Here is a 19781-nt window from a genome sequence, read left to right as displayed (position 1 = left end):
TCTACCGATATGATTTCATCACAAAAAGGGTGTGTGTGTATGCACATGCTTTTAATCAAAAAAATAAAAAATTTCAAAGTCTAATAACTTATGACTTCAATTGAATACAAATTAGTGGTTGAAAAAATATTATGATGATATATTTTAATTGAGGCTTCGACTGAAAGAATTCAAACATCTTTGAAAAATTGCTTTTATCAATATATAATTCATATAAATAATTTTTAAAATATAACTCAAAGCTTTTAAATTAATCTAAATTTTATTACTTTAAGTATTATAATTTATAACTATTTTAAGCTGGCAAAAGATCAAAATCGTCGCTTACGTGCACAATTGGCACATGATCTTTCTCAACAACCAACTGAGTGTTGTAATCACATAATTCGTATTTCTTTAATGCAATTTCCCAGTCCATTAGTTGCACAGCGTGTAGGCTCTCAGCTTCATTGTGATGTCGTAATAACATAGATTCCTATAATTATATAATATATATAGCTCTTGTAATTAAAGACATTAATTTAAATAAAACTAACTTTAATTTTCTCATATTTGTCATCAACGTCCTGCAACCAACTAAGTAAAAGTCTTCCATTGAAACGATTTCTCGCGTTTCTGTCCTTCTCTTCTTGTTCAGGTGTTATAACATTATATACTTCTTCATCCTTTAACAGTGTACAAACAGAATATGGCATTGATTGGCAGGATATATTTCTAGCTGCTTTAGAATGCACTCGAATGATTTCCTGTTCAACGTTAAGACATAGCTTTTCTCTTTCTACAGTGTGTCGTTGAGATAGTTCTCTTCGTTCCTTCTCTTGAATAACAAATATTTCTTTCATTTTCGGGGGCACAAACGTAGGAGTATCAATTGCTTTCGTTTCCGCATTTTCCGAAAGTAGATACGTTCTTTTTGATAAAAGATACTCATTAAAACCTTGCGGTGGTCTGGCTTTCACTGGATCAATACTTTTCCATTTCTTTTCAATTTGTCTTCTAATGTTCAAAAACATTTGAAAGCAATTCGTGAATGGAAAATCATGAGGATGTGAATCAGTCACTGTTGTTGACGTTGCTTCTGGGCTGGGTTTAATATCTATGCTCGGTTTAGCAATAGTTTCCTCATTTTTAGAACGTATTTTTCGTTTACGTGGATGCAATTCAACATTATTAGTTTGTGTATCTTTCGATGATGAAGTCGATGTTGATGGACTTGGTAAATTTATTAGATTCTCTTGTTCAAAATTCTGGTGTTGTTGTAAGGGGCTCGTAGTTATGTTATTATACGTCACTTTTGCATCAATCACTTCAGTAGCATTCAACGATGCAGGTGACGGTGAACTACTTTGCATTTGGGGCGAAGAGTTGTTTGAACTTCTTTCAGCACTCGTTACACCAGAACGATGCGAACTACGAAGAACTCTTTGCAAGTTTTTTTCTTCATTCGATAATTTAATATTTTTTTCTTCAGTTGCTGTGCAAGGTGTATTAGCTTTAACCGGACTTTCATGAGGACTATTACATTGAGCTGAAGAATCTCTTTCTGCTGATTCATTACTCGAGCTAACAACATAGGGTAGAGCTGCGTTTCTAGACGCATTAATTTTACCTGTTCGAGATACATTGCCGTCTGTATCTAGAGAACAATTTTGCTGCGGTATAACAATTTTTAGAGGAGGTACCTTTAATCCACCGCTATATATATTATCAAGGTTTTTACAATCTTCATCATCGCCATCATTTTCAAAACTTTTTCCAGTATTATTTTTTACGCTCTCTGAGGGATCCTTATCTGTAACTGTTACTGATTTACTCGGATTCGGTGATCCTTTAGCTGCAGATGTTTGCTTTATACTTTTTTCTACTCTTCCAGGCAGTCGTATATTTACCATTGCTTTGGACTCTTTGCCATTATCGGAATCTTTGCGTTTTTTCTTTTTCACATCATCTGATTCTTCAAACTCATCTTCATCAACATCAGAATAATTACGTTTACAAATATTTGAAGAGGTAGATGTATCTAAGGTATTAATATGATCGGAATTAACATCTTTTTTTGTTTCTACGAAACCATCATCTGAAGTTTTCTTATCCTTTGTGCTATCTTGACCTTCTTGCTTTTCGCTTATATTATCTTCTACCTCCTCAGTCTTTTTATGATCATTTTTTTTCACGTGTGTACGAACTTGTTCTAAAATATAAAAGTGTTAAACACATTAATTTTCGTACTTGTATTGACTATATTAATTAATTTTTTTTTTTTTCCTTACCTGAGGATGATGTTGCAGTCATTTGTATTAGGAGCGCCATTTGTTGCCGTTCTGACATTGGGGTATTCGCAACTCCTGTATTATATCCAACTCCCCTCGGTCTTGGGGGTGGCATAATATTTATTAATTAAAAAATATAAAACAAAAAATATCAAGCAAAAAATAAGTCGGCGTCTACACACCATACGAAATAAATTCTTATACTAATATAATAAATAATATTCCTTCAATGAAATTGAAACACAACAGTCTGTACTGCATCACATATTTTTACTTCAGTAAAGTAGTATGAAACACATTTCTGGCAAAAAATTCAGTATATATATTTTTGAAAAATAATTATCATATCGATTTTATGCCAATATTTGGCATATGAACCAAAGAACATTAAGAATAAAGTTGAGAATGATAAAAATTATAGAGTAAAATTATTCAAATAATACTCAATATCAATAAATTTTTTAGAATGAACTCAATTTTAACTTTTTAGTCATTATAGGCTTATATGAACAAAAATATGTACAATATTAAAACACATCCTAGTAATTTCAAGAAAATAATTTTTTTAAAATTACAAACGTAAAAAAATTAAATAAAATTAAAAACATTTATTTAAAGAATATAAAGTGCCGAATTTTATAGAAATATTTTGGTTGTTATGTTTTGCCTAAGTTCATGAGGATTATTCACAATATCAGCAATCAATTATGTTATTGTGAATTACGAATTTATATTCAACTTAATTTTGTATAAATTGCACATTAATCGTATTTTTAGTTGTAATTTCAGATTTGAATAAAAGCTAATATGTCAAATAGTACAAATATGCCATCTCAATCAAAAATTAATTTTTCGTTATACTTATATTCAAATAAATGTATATCTCTATACGCGTACATAAAAATACAGTTTTTTTTTTTTGTTGCAACGGCCCAATGTTTAAATATAAAGGGTATAAGCTATAACAATAATTCTTAGAGAACGTTTAAACTGAGCAATTAATTGGATTAAATTGTATTTATTCCAATAAATTGCTTAATTGATATACGAATGGCAATATATGCCATGCATTTCTTGTTGCAGATTTATTATAATACTCCATTTCTTGCCATTAAAAAACAATGTTCTATTTGTTTGCGTTTTGCATCGTAGATATTATTTGCTTTTTAGTTTCAAGGAATCGCTGGTTGGTTTTTCATATAAGCAATTAATAAGCAAAATTTATGCTTCCTTGTTCTTTAATTTAGGATGCGTTAATTGTAATTAATGAAAACAATTCAATTTTCTACCAAAGAAGATAAAGAAAAGAAACAGAGTATTTCGAAAAATTATGTATAAAATTTTCTAGATTATTCAAATAATATTTAAAATTTTGTGTAATGAGGTGAAAATATCACGCAGTACAAAAACAAAAAGCCTAATGCTACACAATGGCACTTAATCATTTTCCCCATCCGGTCTTGCTATTTTGTCCACCTACTCACCACGATATTTGCTAAAATAATAACACTTTCTGAGAAATTTCGTTGTCTGTTTAGTTTTTTGACATTAAAAATCCATTTCGAGAAAATGCTATAAAGTTGCAATTACTTGAACAAATATCATACTACTAAAAGATAAAGGCGGAATTGAAAAGCATTAATTATTTTACAAAAATATACGAATTATTACTTATTTAAAATTGTTTTGAATAAGAATCGGAAGTGCATACTTAAATGTTTCTTCATTTATATTTGATTTAAATAGCAAATTTAAAATTTTTATGTAAATAGAAGTAAAATTGATATAAAAAATAATATTTATATTTACTCATTAAAACGAAATGAATATATACAGTATATTTTCTAATAACAATAAATTATATAATTTCTACTAATGAGTGCATGCTAATATGCAAACACAAATATAATAAACATTTAGGTTATAAGACACACCGATTTTAATATTTGACATTTCTGTAATGGTGAATAAGTAAGAGAGATTTTTTTACGATATTTTTTACACAAAGAGGCATAATATTATTCAAAATTACCTATCAGTTTCTTTTCTTTATCTTCTTTGTTTCTACTCTACAACTGATTGATCTACATAATATTTACACTACGCAATTTTATAAACAGATACTGAATATAAGCTACATTATTTTTATTTAGTATTAATCTAAATAATAAGTGAACACTACACAATAAAGTTGTTACTATCCTATCTGTATACATAGGGTGGAACGTAACCTATAACATTTATATTTAAATTTAATATATTTGTGTTCCATCATACAAAGCAATGATTAAAATAGATTTTTCTTTAAACTTGGTATATAGTATACACTCTAAATTCCCCATATATATAGGTGGAAGTTGTTATTTTAGGAGTTCCCATATAATATTATTTCAATTATTATCTCAAACATAAACGATTACATCATAAAAAAATTTGGATATATTGCATTAAAAGTAATCTCTGATTTAGGGGTAATTAGCATTAATCATCAGCATTATGTTTAAATGAAAAAAAAATTGGATTCTTTGATGAAAAACTGAAAGGGGTGGTGTTTTCTTCCTTGTTGCTAATTGTAAAAAAGAAATTTTGAGTTTTAAACTGTCATTCTTTTTATTTATTTACTTACTGATATTAAACTTAACATGTACTAAATTTTAAATATATAAGCAGATCCAAATCATCATCAGCTGTTTTTCATAAGTGTAAATGCTTCACAAATTATTTTATACTTTCAACTTAACTTTTGATAGTTTTATATAGTACTATGTTTTTTTTTCAACCAAAAAAAAATGTTATGTTGAAAGATGTTACGGAGTCTAAATAACAATTACTGTATTTGAGACTAAGTAAAACCACACACCAATAAATATATAAATAAATATATATGTATGTATATAAAATAATATAAATATATATATAAAATAATATAAATATATAAAATAATATAAATATATAAATTATATGTATGTGACAAAATCCTACTCTTCTTGTTGTCGTTCTTGAGCCACAGGTGGTATTGTAAATGCTTGGTTTCTGAGTACTTTTTTTTTTAAACAATAATACATAAAAATTACGTACTTTGCAGTTCATTTACTTTAGTTTCGTTTTCTTTCTTGCATATATAAGTTTCGTTTTCTTACCACTGCATATATTTTACATCGGAGTATATACCATACATACATAGAAAGTAAATTAGTCACAAGCCCATCAGCTGATTCTTGATGTACTTGGGGTATATGTATAGTGGGTGAACATTGAGCACCTATTGTACCAAACAATTGCTCATATATTGATTTAGTTCTTGGTTCATCCAGCAGGCAATCCAATATTCACAACAAAATTTTTTAACATACTTAAAATTGTTCTTCAGAAACATCAGTATTTATCTTTAGTTGAAACCTTTCGTTGACTGCGTTTGAATCACTGCTCGTTTTTTCAAAGTCACTTTTTCATTTCAGTTTTCCAATTCTGAATGATTATAAATGAAATTCTAATAAAATTTATGATACTCTTCTCTTCTGATTGCTCCTATTTATTAACGTGGAATATTGTTATTCAAGAATAGATTTAAACTCAACATTGTGGGGTATTAATAAATTATTTTTAATATTTTTGATAATATAATATTTTAAATGATGTATAATTTATCCCAACTCAAATATTCTCACAAAGGATCCCAAATCAACATCATAAATATTGCGAAATAGGAGTAAAGTACCAGATATTAGTCTGGTTTCTAGGTTTTTTTTTAAAAGTGTTTGATTGGAGAATGTCAAAAATTATTTATTTCCTTTTTTTTCAAGAAAAAAAGCGGCAACAAACAGTTTTCTAAATTATTATTTAATGCTGAAATCTGAGGTAAATTCTTCAATCAAGATTCGCTTTTAGTGCAATTTTCATTAACAATTGGTAAATCTCGGGTGAAATGTATAACATTCAAAATTAATTTATAACTAGATTACAAGATTATACTGAAATCAACAGCTGTTTTATATGATTTCACAAATAAAGTGTGGTTTGATTCAATTTATGAATTTATAAAAAATATGGATGGTGTTTTTAATTGGAAATATATATAAATATTAGATGTCCCTAAAAGTGTTCGAATTTGACAGATCAGAAGTAAATCTTGATGGAATCCAGATTTACCAATCGAAAATAGCCGTAAGTATGTACGTAGTTATCATTCTAAAAACTTTCATACTTATTATTAAGTTTGTTTTACGCATACATACCTAAGCGTATGCACATTTTAAAATAAAAAAATAATGCAGAACTACAAAAAACAGAAAAGTATTTTATTTTTCAATTTTTTAAAACAAATTTCCCAACACGTTGTTTTTTTTTCAAAAATTATAGTTATTTTTAATATCAATTCCAATCTAAAAATTGTACATTTTAATTAATTAATTGTACACTTAAAATTGTACATTTTAGTGTACATTTTAAAACGCAATATATAAATTCTCAATTTTTGAAATAAGTTCCTATAGCAAAATATATCGTCCATATTTAGTTCATCTGTGCAGCAATAACACCTTAAACAAATATAAAATAATCTACAACTATCATAGCTCTATAAAATTAATATTATTTAAATTTACGAACATATATTTATATATGTAATTAAACTCAACCTAGAAATGTTTGTAAAAAATTTAAATTTTCACTTAACTCAAATTTAATTTTTATTGTTTAATACATGAATTCACTAATTTACTAAGTACAAGTAATAATTTAACTGCTTAAATAATATTCTAACAGTTTTATAAAGTTCTTTAAAATACTTTTTAAATAATTAGTTATTTATGTTCAATCTTCATTCATTATAGTAGAAAACATTGCAGCCAATTTTTCAGCTTCATCTAAGACTTGTTCTCTCGGTAAGTTAGCGGATAATGTCTTAAAATTTTGAATATTCGTTAACAACTTATCGAAAGCATCCAATTGTTCTTCAACACCCAAACTCCATTCTGAGTCAGAAGTGTCATCTAAAGAATTTTCTATAAAAAGAAAAAAAAAATAATTTCAAACTTTTATATTTCACAAACGTACCTGTTTCCAAATTACTTGGATATTTCACGTTTGACCATATATTATTATGCAAGGCCCTAATTATTTCGACATATTCATGTACTTGCTCGTTTCTCTCCTCATCATCTTCATCATCGGATTTTTGGTTTAGTTCAATAACATCAAAAACAATTTTGCATATACTTTTTAGCTCTTTGTATGTTATTCCTGTTGACGGCTCGTCGCAAAGTTGCTTTGTTATCAATAAACCTAATTCGATGTTATTGTTTTTAACGAAAGTGATTAACTCATCGATCTCAGTTAAAAATGATCTCTAAATATACAAAATTAAACACATTCATAAAAATATTACTGAAAAATTACATTTTCTGAATCAAAATAATATATGAATGCTTCACACATTTCTAAGATATCCGACGGTATTGCTTTGCAGTCTAAGTCACAAGGAAACAAAACAATTTGATTTTCATAATACTTTGTTTTTACATTGCACAACATAGCTGGAGCCTTTATGTTCCCAATCGTTGTCTCGATGACTTGACCACCATTCGCTGTTGCTATGTCTAAATGAATTGGAAATTAAGATAACGTTTATATATTTAATGTACTCATTTTCTACTTTTGACAATATCCATGGGTTTCATGTCACAATTAGATTTAACTATTACAACTGGATTCATTGTTTATTTTATTTTTCTTTTTTCAATTTTTACAATTATGTTTACAATTATTACAATATTCGCATTGAGTATTTTGTTCGATTAGTACAGCATTTCTTTAGTTGTGGAACAGTGGTAAACAGAGTGTTACAAAAAATATTAATTGAATTGTCATATTAGGTCTGTTCCACGAGCTACTTATTGTAAGTTTAAGTAACACTGTGTATACATTGGTGCGTTGCACCAGCAAATATTCAAGTAAATGAGAGCATCTGAGAGAGCGTAACATTCGTGTTGAAATTTGAAAATTCTACACAGAATTTACTTGTACATTGGTTTTGGTTTAAATTCAAATTTTTGTATTGTTTATTTGCGCGGCACTGGTGTTCTCACCAGATTTTACACAAAGCTGATCCTTGAAAATCTGTGTAAACAGAGTAATCTGGTATATTTTTGTATTACGCTCTCAGTTTGTACTTTACTTGTGTTTTACTTGAGTTTTTCTATGAGTAGCTAGTGGAACAGACTTAATATAGGACGTATATACGCAACCTATTACCATTTTCACATTTTAGTGCGAACTTTAGCGAACGAATTTTGTTAATATCATGTTTACTTAATAACTGCTTACTTAATAAGTAATTCAAGGAACTTCAAGATTTTGCGTTTCCAATGACATAAGTTACCTATTGTATGTAAAAGAGATTTTATGAGTCAGAAAGTTCTTTGAAAGGTTTAATAGAACTTTTATTTATTTAGTAAGTTTTTATTCACACATAAAATTATATATATAATTGACATATTAAATCATTGGGCCTACTTACACTGGCATGAACGTGAAATGAACTTGACCACAACATGAATTGTCAGTTCAGTTTACACTATCATGAACTCTCATGAGCGTAAAATTTGTTTTGTTTTATATAAACGTATAAAATGCTTGTATGTAGTAGTGCAGAGCACAGAAATTGAGAGTATTCAACATTAAAAGTTAAACATAAACATAACATTATATATGTATGCGTGTCAAGCTAAAGAACCGCAGCAAATTTCATTGCGTGAAATTCATAAACTCACATCACACTCTCTTCCCTCTCTCATCAATAAGCAACCGGTTTTTAAGTTCATGTTCATGTTCATGTTTCCTACAAGGTTATACTACGTTTCCACTGCGTACTTAGTAAGTCATATAGTAACATTGAGCTTTTTGCGTTTATATTATCATGAGTGACTTCAGCAATGGGAAGTAATAACAATTGGCAGCTAAAATTACAAACATGATAACTGAAATTACTAATTAAACTCTCAAGTAAATCCAGTATTATCAAATATTCTTTTCAAGGTAAATAGAATTTACAATACAGATATCGATGTAAGATATCAAAAACAACAATTCAATCGAAAATAAACTTTTTTCCTTACCGCCGTTAAAAGCATTTTCAAGTTCGTCTCTAATAACAGCATTCTTAATGACGTGACTAACGTGCGGTATCGAAAAACACACCTAACTACTCAATGTTTAAAACAAGGTCTGTTCCACGAGCTACTCGTTATAAAACTCAAGTAAAACACAAGTAATATACAAACTGAGAGCGCAACACAAAAAAATAGATTGCCAAATTTCGCTCTTTACACAGTTTTTCATGGAGCAGCTTTGTGTAAATTCTGGTGAGAACACCTGTACCGCTCTAATAAACATACAAAAATTTAAATTCAAACCAAAACAGCTGATTAAGACATCAACACAAATTTTACTTGAAATAAAATGTACGAGTAAAGTGTGTGTCGCATTTTTAAATTTCAACAGAGATGTTACGCTCTCTCACATGTTTTCATTTACTTGAAAATTTGCTGATGAAAAGCACTTGTGTATACACAGTGTGAGTGAAAGTTATTACGAGTAGCTAGTGGAACCGACCTACTATTACGTAAATTAATTTTTAAAATTCGAAATCGCCTTGTGTTACGTTTCATAATTAACTGAATTAGTTTGCCAACGACGCCGGTGGTTCTTACTACGTGTCCGCAGCTTCTCTAAAATAAGATTTGCTAATTAAATTGAAAAGATGCACACATTTTTAACAAGAGGAAATGCTACCGTAGCATACACCTTGAGCATACTTGCAGGTTTAACATTTTGTTGTTTTATATCAACAGTTTTTCTGGATTATAGAACAAACGCACGTATAAACACTGTGAAGATATTGGTGTAAGATTGATTTTAAATTTAATTTAGAGTGCATATGTCATTTTGTTATTCTGTTTTCAGCAAAAATATGCCAGATTATGGGTCTTCAAGGGAAAAACATGATTTAGGTTTTATAACATTTGATTTGGAAACTAATCTTACCAGTCTGTTTAATTGGAATGTTAAGCAGTTATTCCTATACATGACTGCCGAATACAAGACAGCTGAAAACGTTTTGAACCAAGTAGTTCTCTGGGATAAAATCATTTTGCGTGGGGAAAACGCAGCTTTGGATTTCAAGAGCATGCATACAAAATATTATTTCTGGGACGATGGTAACGGTTTAAAGTAAGTATTTTTCTTCGCACATAAAATTTAAAGTATACATTTAAATCAAAAATAACTACTTTCTTCGTATGTGCAATTATCGAACATGTATAGATATGTGAAGTTGAATTATTTATCCCGTTCGTTAATATTTAGATTAGATTTATATATAAGCTAAAATTCTGCCTACCTTTAAAGAAAATTTAATTAAAGTAAAATATCTTCCTCACACCATGCTACAAATACGTCTAAAGCAATTAAAACATGTTTACCACATAAAATTTTATTTCTCTTGCTGATAAATATTTATGGTACATGATGATTGGATAAAAACGAAAAACTCAGCCGTAGATGCATTACATAGAATTTAAAACTAAATCAAAGATATATTAGTTTTGTAGATCAACATTTACTTTAAAATGTAGAAACTTAGAATTCTAACTTATAAATATTATCAACTCAATGTTATTTACGGATCATATAACTTGATCGAAAGACCTTAACGGATTAATAGGGTTGTCGTTGTGACGTATAGGTTATTAAAAATTAACTAACTCAATTTCAATTTTTTTATAATTTATTACTTTATTTGGTTAAGAGATTTCAAAAAGTAGGGAACTACAACAACAAAAATTATTTTTATATTAATGTTAATTTTTTCTTGCCGAGAGTGACGCGTCTTTATGACAAAGAAAAATATTTAAAAGTTAAACGGATTTGAATAGCAAAGAAAATACGACAAAAATTTAGTTAATTTAGTGAAATTTGGTTGACCATGCAACGCTCTTTCTTTTTATATTATTTTAAATAATTGATTTTTGCTGGACCATATGGCTGTTTCGGATGTATACCCATCGTAACTCTTGGTCTTGGAATTATTTCTTGTATTTAATTATTCGTAAATAACGATCGATAAACGATAAAAGTTAATATTCCTAAAAAAGAAAACCGACTTTAAAATATTTCAAAAATTAAAAATCAAAACTATCCGTAAAGTTTTTTGTCACTGCAAGTATCAAGGGTTGAACCCGTGTTAAGGCAAATTTGATACTTAGAGTCAGCGTTTATTAGTCAGCCAACTGACTCAAAGCCGTCAGTTGGCGGCTTTATTTGGTTAAGAAATCGGAATAGCCGTACTTATGATACTTTGTATATACACTATACTAGCACTCAACAAAACGAGATTTAAAAAGATTCCCTACTAATATAAATGAAAATTAAGAAGGAACTTATAGTATTTTTTTTAACAAGCTTTTCATATCTATTACTACCTTAATGATTTCATATGATTTTTTCCGTACTCTCAAAAAAGAAGTACAAACACTGTAAACTCTTTTAAAAACAAAAATTTTTCAAATTTTCAAACATGTTTGGTTATGAATATATTATTTACCATATTCTTACCAAAGTTTTCCAAATGTTTTCAAATTTATTTTTTAAATTTAACTAAAATTAATGCTTTGCTGTTTGAGTATATTGTCGACTGCAGATAAATATAGTAGCATCGATTTGTCTCGACATTACAAATGTTTTCAACTATCTGACAGAGTGGATCTTTCCACATTGAAGCAGAATGTATATTGTTATTATTTTTTGTGTTAATTGTCTGGTCAGAACATTGTTCGTTGAAATGTAACTAAAATAATAAATTCTACATTTTATTTGAATGTATAAAAAATTATATATTTTTTAAAGAAAATTATTATAAATGTAATGCATATTATAAGAATATCCTTTTATTGACTTTTACAAATATATTCTTTACAGGAACAACAAAAACGTTTCTTTATATTTGTCATGGAATATTATACCAAACGCTGGATTGTTACCAACAGTAAAATCTCATGGCGGTCATATTTTTAAGTTCCCTGCTGAGTACACTGCAGCACCGATGTAAATAAGAAGATCATTTTTTATTTATTTTACTAAAAAGTAAATAATTATTAAACAAAAAATTTAATAAAATCTTAAACATTTTTTAATAAATAGAAATTGAACTTATTTTAATGGTTTTTTTATTATGGGAATTATGTTTTTATTTTTTGTAAAAATAAAGCAATAAATTGCTTAAATAGAATATACATAAAAAATCGAAATAAGTAATTCTAATCGCTTATGTATGGTATAAACTGAATATTTTAAAACAAATATATTTTTTAAAATACTTTTTAATTTGTATATTCCTTTGGTTATGCACTATATTAAGACAGATTTTTCATTTTCATTTTTTTCTAATTTTACACAATCTTTGTTTAATTTTCAGTTTTTACAGAAATGATTATGATTAATTAATATGAGTTGCATATATTACGAACTAGCATGGCTATAGTTATCAAATATGTATGTATGCTATCGTATTTATATATTTATATGTACTTGTAGTATGTATAATATCTTAAGTGAATTTATTTCCACATCAAAATACATATTAACACTCTGGAGCTAAATCTGCTGACAATCTATGTAAATCGGCATAGTTAGCAATAGCGCGATGAAGGAACTCATATTGTGCCTAGAACAAATCACAATCTCAATAAGTTTATTCTTAGATCAATATGAAGGTGACTTACATATGTATTTAACAATTTTGGCCGTTGAGATCGTATCTTTCTTGCTGTTGAGCAGATATCGATACCTTTTTCTGTCCTTAATTGTTGTACTAAAATACACATGGCAACGAAAATAGAACTGCGATCTGTCCCTAGACTACATATTCAGAATATAAATAAAATAATAGCGTATAGTAAGTGAACAATTGTATATAAATATGTAATAATAACCTGCAATGTACAGTTAATGGAGATTTGCATCCTGTGTTTTTGTTCTTATTGTGATGACTCTGTGCTTGATCTACTAATTCTATAATACCACGACAAACCTCTGGTACTTCTCCGTCTACCGTCGGCCAGCCGTTATATTGAAATTGTGTCACCTTTACTGTATCATCGATTTTGCAATTAGTTACGTTAAACTCTCTGCGTGTATAATAAGGACAGCTTTCGCTTTGCATATATTTCACAACAATATGATCATATTGAATTTCGTCATCAGCCCAATATCGTGGACATTTCCGGTTACCGTCGCCTATCTGAAATTATCAAATAAAAAAAAAATTATCTAACACTTTTCAAATTTTGATTTAAAAAACATAAGGCACTAATTAATATTTATATTTACAGATACAGCATTAAATAAAAATTTCATCAAATATGTAATATATTACCTCTGATATCATAACAAGTGTAGAAATACTTTGTTCGGAAACCATTCTCCAAAAATCTCCAATTGTGTTCTCCATTGGATCCTGTGCTATAATAAAAGTTTCGGAATTTTCATAACCTTCTATAAATGATGCATTTATGTACGTCGAATTATCTTTCATTGGTAATGGGGCTAATATAACCTATAAAAAAATTGCTATAAATAAAATACATCTTAATATGGCATTATTATCAAAAAACTTACGCGGTTCCTGTCATATGGAATTACAGATTCACTTCTATTTTTAATTACGTTTTCTTCGTTGCTCCCAACAGAACAAGATTTGTTAGTTTCGTCCGCAACAGTTAATAATTTCTAATAATTAACTTAATTAATTAAATAATTAATCTAAATTAAATTAATAATATAACACCTCAAATTCTACTTCCAGTTTGCACTTGTCTTTTCCATCATTGGCTTTTGTTTTAAGATTTTCAACAGTATTTGACAATGAAATTGCACTCAACTCTGTATTCCCGAAGTGAGCAGTGTCCAGCAAAGCTCGATACAAAAATATATATTGTTTCTAAGAAAAACAGTACATTCAACTTAAGTAATATTCAATTTTAAAAAATTATACTCACTAAAGACTGTACAAGAAAATTTCGTTGATGTCTAAGGTCGCACACTGTATTAAATATGGCAACTTGATCTTCTTCTTCTAACTGCTGCATTAAGGAATCTAAAGCCACTAAAGTACCAGTACGACCAACACCAGCACTGCAATGCACTAAGATCGGCCCTCGTTGTACTGAATATACTGCGTTAATATGACGAATAAATTTTATGATTCCGTGTGGATGTTCTGGTGCCATAAAGTCTTTCCATACCAAATAATGGTACTGTGTTATTTGCCGTCGTTCCTCCTCCTCTTCATTACCAGAATTTCGTTTGAATATATCCAAATTACGAACAAGATAATCTCCCAACTTCTTTTCAGCAATAAATTTAACAGTGATATCACCAAATTGTTTGAAATCTAATATTTTTTCTGGCCAATATTTAGCACATTTCGATTTATTGTATTCCTCTAAATTTGTTAGCATAACAATTATTTCCAAATGTTGTTCCCAGATCATACGCCAAAAGTCATTTATTGTGCTTTCCATTGGTCCCTGAGCGCAAATAAATTTTTTTCGTTCCTTGTACCCTATTACAAAGTTGGCATTTATATAATCTGAACCTTGTATGCCATTCAGTTGTGACAACTTTACGCGAGTTTGATCGTAGGCTTTAATATCTGGATATCTATTTTTTAACGTATTTTCTTTCATATCAGAGTTTTTTGTCGTCCTGTCGCTAAACCTATTAGGTAACATTTCATATTCCCGTAGAAATCCGTAATCAGTATCCTTATGTCTATTTTTATACGCTGTATATAAATCAGTTTTATGTATGGGGCCTATGTCTGATATTTTCGCATTTGTGGTCCCGATAAAATGTCTATGGTTACCAGTTCGTCCACCAAACAGTGCTCTGCTAAATATTAGAAAAACAACAAAATATGTATTATGATAAAAAAAACTAAATATTTGGTTTAATATCATAACAATTATAGTGATAATTAAGTTCGATTTTATATCGACTTCATTACTTCAATAGACTTTATTGAATGTAAGTGGTGCTTATTATGTCAGATATTTTAAACATTAAGTTTAACAATTGCTTTCAATGACAAAATTTTCATTAGAGTTTCAAAGAAAGTTAGATACTACTAGATTTTAAAAGCAAATAAAAAATTGTAGCATTGAAGAAAAAAATATTTATACCTTAAGGAATCTCTTAGACTGATTACTTCTTCGCCAGATGCCGAGTTTTTAGTATTATAGTGAAGGAAACATAGCGCAACAATCAATATTAAGATAACTACGAATAATGCTGCTGACAACTGTAAAGCGATATTGAAAAACAGAGATAAATCATCACCAGTATCAAATTGTTCCGCCTCAGTGCCGGGTGTTATAGTCTCAAAATAATTACTAAATGCTGTTAAAATTTGATGACCATCGCGAACTATTAAAGTTAACATCAATAAAGAATAATGTAATAAAATTACTTAGGTAAATATTATTACCTATAACTTCTAAAAATCCTGTATAGTTACTATTCATATCGAGTGGTCCATCTAATACCTCTTCAAACGCTTTTAAAGAAACAATTTCATGTGCATACGTTGGTTGCTCAGCTTCACTAGAAATGGTTTGCGCACTTTCTCCGGTTACAATTTTCGGATTCCTTCGACGTCTTCTTTTGTTGTCTAGAATTTTGGATGCTGCTTCAGTTAGATTTGATGCTTTATTTAATTGTTGTCTCTGAGATAATTCTGGATATACGGGAATATCTAAATATCGGGAAAATCTATTATGAAAAGTAAAAAATTTAATCCGCAATGCTTACTCTGTGGTGTTTCTGTGGATGTTGGTATGATAAGCTCAAATGTGTGTTTTCTTAAAAATGGTTTACCACCCAAACATTTACGACAATCATTGTCGTTCTTATCTAAATTTCCGCCATCAATTTCAATAAATCGTTTCCCATCACCTAAGAATATTTCCGACCTAAAATTGTTCCCGGAAAACATTTCTGCAATATACGCACCACCAAACGTATTGTTCGTTGAGTGCACTTCGTTGTATGTTGAAATGTCAAGTTTTTCAGGAGGAGGTAATTCATTTTTAGAATTTTCGCGCCTTACTAAATATAATCTATAACAACATATTGGGCCATTTCTTTCACTAATTTTTGGAAGAAATACTTTGAAAATACAGGTGCTATCTGTAGTTTTCACCTTATTCCAAGTAGCGCGATTAATGGATTCTGGAACAGTAACAGGCATAGTACATTTACCAATTACAAGTTCTCCAACTTTCTTGTGTCGCGTTATTGCCGCAACAGTGACAGTATAGTTTGTATTTGGATTTACACCTTCGTAAATTGCTTTACGCAAAGGTTCTGCAACCCGTCGCACCTTAGGGCCCCAAACTTCATTATGCATCTTGTCACCTAATTTATATGTGGACACACCATCTAAAGTTATATGATATGATTGTACTTTACCGTTTGGAATGTCTGGCAAGTTCCAAGTCACAAGTATTGAATTTGAGTTTATGCCAGACATATTATGTGGGATACACATTACTTGAAGATCAGTAGGTTTTGATGCAACTCCATCCATTGTTGTTCCATTAACAATTTCTGACCACGGACCACAAAGTTTTGTTAGTTCACTACAGGCTCGTACTTTAAAATAGTACTCAGTTGCGGTTTTTAAATTATCAAACATATATGGCAAATTTCTTGAATTCTGGTGGTAAACAGTTGCTTCAACTACTTCAGGTACATCACCTGCTTCTGATACTTCTAACTCATAATATTGTATAAACTCCAAAAGTTCCGATGGTGGTGGATCCCAACCTATTGTTATAGTAGACGATGTACTTCCTGTAGTTTTTACTTTAGGAATGAAAATTGGATCTTCCTGTAATGTTCTAATACTTTGCGGATATTGATGCGGTACACCCTCACCTATACTATTTTTCGCAGACAATCGCAGTAAATAACTTGAATTAGGAATAAAGTTTTCTAATACATATGATGTATTTTTTCCTCCTATGATGTGATCATAAAAATCGAATATCGGAGAACCATCTTGCATATACTGTATAAAAAATTTTTGAATAGGATCGTTTCCATCATTAAGAGTCCAGTTCAAATATATTCTACTTGCTCCCACTGCTTTAACATAATCAATGTTTACTTGAGGAACATCCATTACCAACAAGTCTATACTTCGCCTGGCAACTTCTTCGCCTTCAGTTCCGTAAACAACACAAGCATAAGAACCATTTTCCTTCTTGTAAACTTCAGCAAGCTCGAGAGTATTATTAACATGAGTACTATTTATTTGTTTTATAATCGTTGACTTATCTAGAAAATCGAACGAACTTTCGTCTTTTAACCACTTTAATTGTTTATGAAAAGAGTCGTTTTGAGGATAGGCTTCAATTAAACAAAAAAGGGTAACTGCATGTCCAATTTTCTGCTTTTCTCTTGCGTTGTTACTTTCTATTATTTTAGGTTCTACAAAAGGTTGAACGAGAAATATTTTGAACGTATCATTTACATTCGTTTGACATTTATAAGAACCTCCATCAGATTTTTTAATTTTATTTATAGTTATTGAGTATTCAAATACATTCTTTTTTTCCTCGATGGCATTTCCATCGGTGTCGGAGATAACGTCCTTAATATTTAGAAAAAATCTAAGCAGATAACAAAAATTTATTATATTAGCAATGTGGGTAATTTTTACAAATATAATTTATTTAATTTTTTATTAATTTATAAAATAAAATCTAACTTTTGTGTAATAAGCTCTTTTATTACCTTTTGTTTGGAAAAAGTAAAGGTTCATCATTGTAACTCCAAGTAACATTCTTGTTTTCGGATATACATTTAATTGTAATATTTTTTCCGATTTCAGCAAAGATTATTTCTAAAATTTTAAATATTAAAATTATATAAAAATATTATTTATAAGACATATAACAAACAAAATTATTGACATATCAACAATATGGAATCTACTGAATATTAGGCTCTGAAAGAGACTTCACTGCTTATGGAAAAGGAAAATAAACATATTCAATTTGGATGATTAATATACTGGCCGAATGGATTAATGAGTACGAAAATATTCTAAACGATTTAACTTATCACCCACCTCCCTCAAAACGCATCCTTTACAAAGTATAACATATTTAAAATCGCTATGAGGCGGTACTCGATTTCCATTGATTTTAGCTGTAAGATAATAGAACTTTATGAAAATATTTACAATTCATTTGCGCTTTCGTCCAAATGAATACAGTTGAAATCACTTAAAGGCTTTTTCGAAGTTAACAAAGTTATTTTAAATGAGATTTGCAAAAATTTCTATTGAAATATCAATTGCATTTAATTTTAATTAATTTTATATTAATTACTTTTTACAGAACACTTTTTTAAATGTTCAAACCACTTTTGTAAATATGATTTTAAATTCAAAAGTAATATGCCAACCATCTCACTTATGAATATAAGTATAGCAAACTTTTGGTGCCTCTCACCCCACATAAATTTAAACAAAATTGATTGGGCGTCGTCGTTGTAATCAGAATTGTCTATTTTTTAAATCGAACCAGTTGATATTTATAATTTTATATTAACTGTAAATATCAGCTCTATATTACCTTTTTCTTCAGAAGCTTCAGTAAATTCAGTAAGAATCAACGACGTAAAAATTACAATAAAAATTGTTGAGGGCACTAAATGTAGTATACACAAACTTTGTCTCCCTAAACGACTGTTTGCAGATTTTGTCATTGTTGCGCTTTTTTTCGCACAAAACTATTGAAGAGTATTTTACCGGATAATAAATTTATAATATTATACACATTACTATTATTGAATTATTAACCAAACACAAACAATAAATTCTGAGCAATTTGCCGGACCCCAAACAATTTTAAGGCTTGTCGTAGTGTTCCATGTTCACTGTTTCACATCATATTATCAATGTAGAAGTCCGCCGCCGATACAATAAATTTAAATCATACTTTAACTAGATGTACGTCTTTAACAAATATATTTTTTTAGAGTTGTAAATAGTGATTTGTATTTAAGGTTTAATAATTCAAGATTTATTTAATACATTATTTAATAAAACAAAAAATTTTAGATTTTGTATAATATTGAAAAATAGTTATATTATCCAACATTTTAACTGCATATTTTCTGTAGTGCTCTTTGAAAAAATTATAGCAAGAACAGACATGCCAAGGCATGTATTTTGCCTGTATAATCATGTATGTTAAATAATAAATAAAATAGATCTATGTAACTTACAAACTGTACTTATTACAGATCTTACGTTTATAAATAGTTTTTAAGTTGCACAGATGTTTTTAATATTAGGAATTTTCCTGATAAAGGCTAAAGCGAATTTGCAGAAATATGTATAATAAATAAATATGTATTTGCAAAATATATAACGTTCGAAAT

At 28.9% G+C, this 19781-nt stretch overlaps 4 protein-coding genes across 6 annotated transcripts; 1 reads left to right on the top strand and 3 right to left on the bottom strand.

The window, feature by feature from the left end:
* Positions 1 to 239: 239 nt before the first annotated feature.
* LOC119669949 (ankyrin repeat domain-containing protein 12) lies at positions 240 to 2601 on the bottom strand. Its single transcript, XM_038080006.1, has 3 exons — positions 2271 to 2601; positions 537 to 2191; positions 240 to 475 (listed from the first exon to the last, which is right to left on the bottom strand). The coding sequence occupies exons 1-3, from the start codon at positions 2383 to 2385 to the stop codon at positions 296 to 298; spliced, it is 1950 nt and encodes a 649-aa protein (XP_037935934.1). The 5' UTR covers positions 2386 to 2601; the 3' UTR covers positions 240 to 295.
* A 4342-nt stretch (positions 2602 to 6943) lies between these two features.
* LOC119669954 lies at positions 6944 to 8096 on the bottom strand. The gene is made up of 4 exons (XM_038080012.1): positions 7924 to 8096; positions 7668 to 7867; positions 7326 to 7617; positions 6944 to 7273 (listed from the first exon to the last, which is right to left on the bottom strand). Exons 1-4 carry the CDS (start codon positions 7982 to 7984, stop codon positions 7083 to 7085), a joined length of 744 nt encoding a protein of 247 aa, XP_037935940.1. The 5' UTR covers positions 7985 to 8096; the 3' UTR covers positions 6944 to 7082.
* A 1833-nt stretch (positions 8097 to 9929) lies between these two features.
* LOC119669960 (signal peptidase complex subunit 3) lies at positions 9930 to 12435 on the top strand. The gene is made up of 3 exons (XM_038080023.1): positions 9930 to 10172; positions 10233 to 10499; positions 12246 to 12435. The coding sequence occupies exons 1-3, from the start codon at positions 10030 to 10032 to the stop codon at positions 12373 to 12375; spliced, it is 540 nt and encodes a 179-aa protein (XP_037935951.1). The 5' UTR covers positions 9930 to 10029; the 3' UTR covers positions 12376 to 12435.
* Positions 12436 to 12625: 190 nt separating this feature from the next.
* LOC119669948 (tyrosine-protein phosphatase 69D) lies at positions 12626 to 19303 on the bottom strand. Of its 3 annotated transcripts, XM_038080005.1 has the most exons (13): positions 18971 to 19053; positions 18463 to 18542; positions 18126 to 18234; positions 16137 to 18001; positions 15814 to 16080; positions 15509 to 15752; positions 14324 to 15218; positions 14113 to 14265; positions 13944 to 14054; positions 13702 to 13881; positions 13259 to 13566; positions 13049 to 13184; positions 12627 to 12990 (listed from the first exon to the last, which is right to left on the bottom strand). In XM_038080005.1, the coding sequence occupies exons 2-13, from the start codon at positions 18476 to 18478 to the stop codon at positions 12907 to 12909; spliced, it is 4368 nt and encodes a 1455-aa protein (XP_037935933.1). In that variant the 5' UTR covers positions 18479 to 18542; positions 18971 to 19053; the 3' UTR covers positions 12627 to 12906. The 3 variants fall into 3 exon arrangements, with proteins under 3 accessions (XP_037935931.1, XP_037935932.1, XP_037935933.1); XM_038080003.1 differs by lacking the exon at positions 18463 to 18542 and having other exon boundaries at positions 12626 to 12990; positions 18971 to 19303; XM_038080004.1 differs by lacking the exon at positions 18463 to 18542 and having other exon boundaries at positions 12626 to 12990; positions 14324 to 15215; positions 18971 to 19303.
* Positions 19304 to 19781: the final 478 nt, after the last annotated feature.

This window comes from Teleopsis dalmanni, chromosome 1, assembly GCF_002237135.1.
Source record: "Teleopsis dalmanni isolate 2A chromosome 1, ASM223713v2, whole genome shotgun sequence".
NCBI classification, from domain to species: Eukaryota; Metazoa; Arthropoda; class Insecta; order Diptera; family Diopsidae; genus Teleopsis; species Teleopsis dalmanni.
This window is presented reverse-complemented; position numbering and strand designations above follow the sequence as displayed.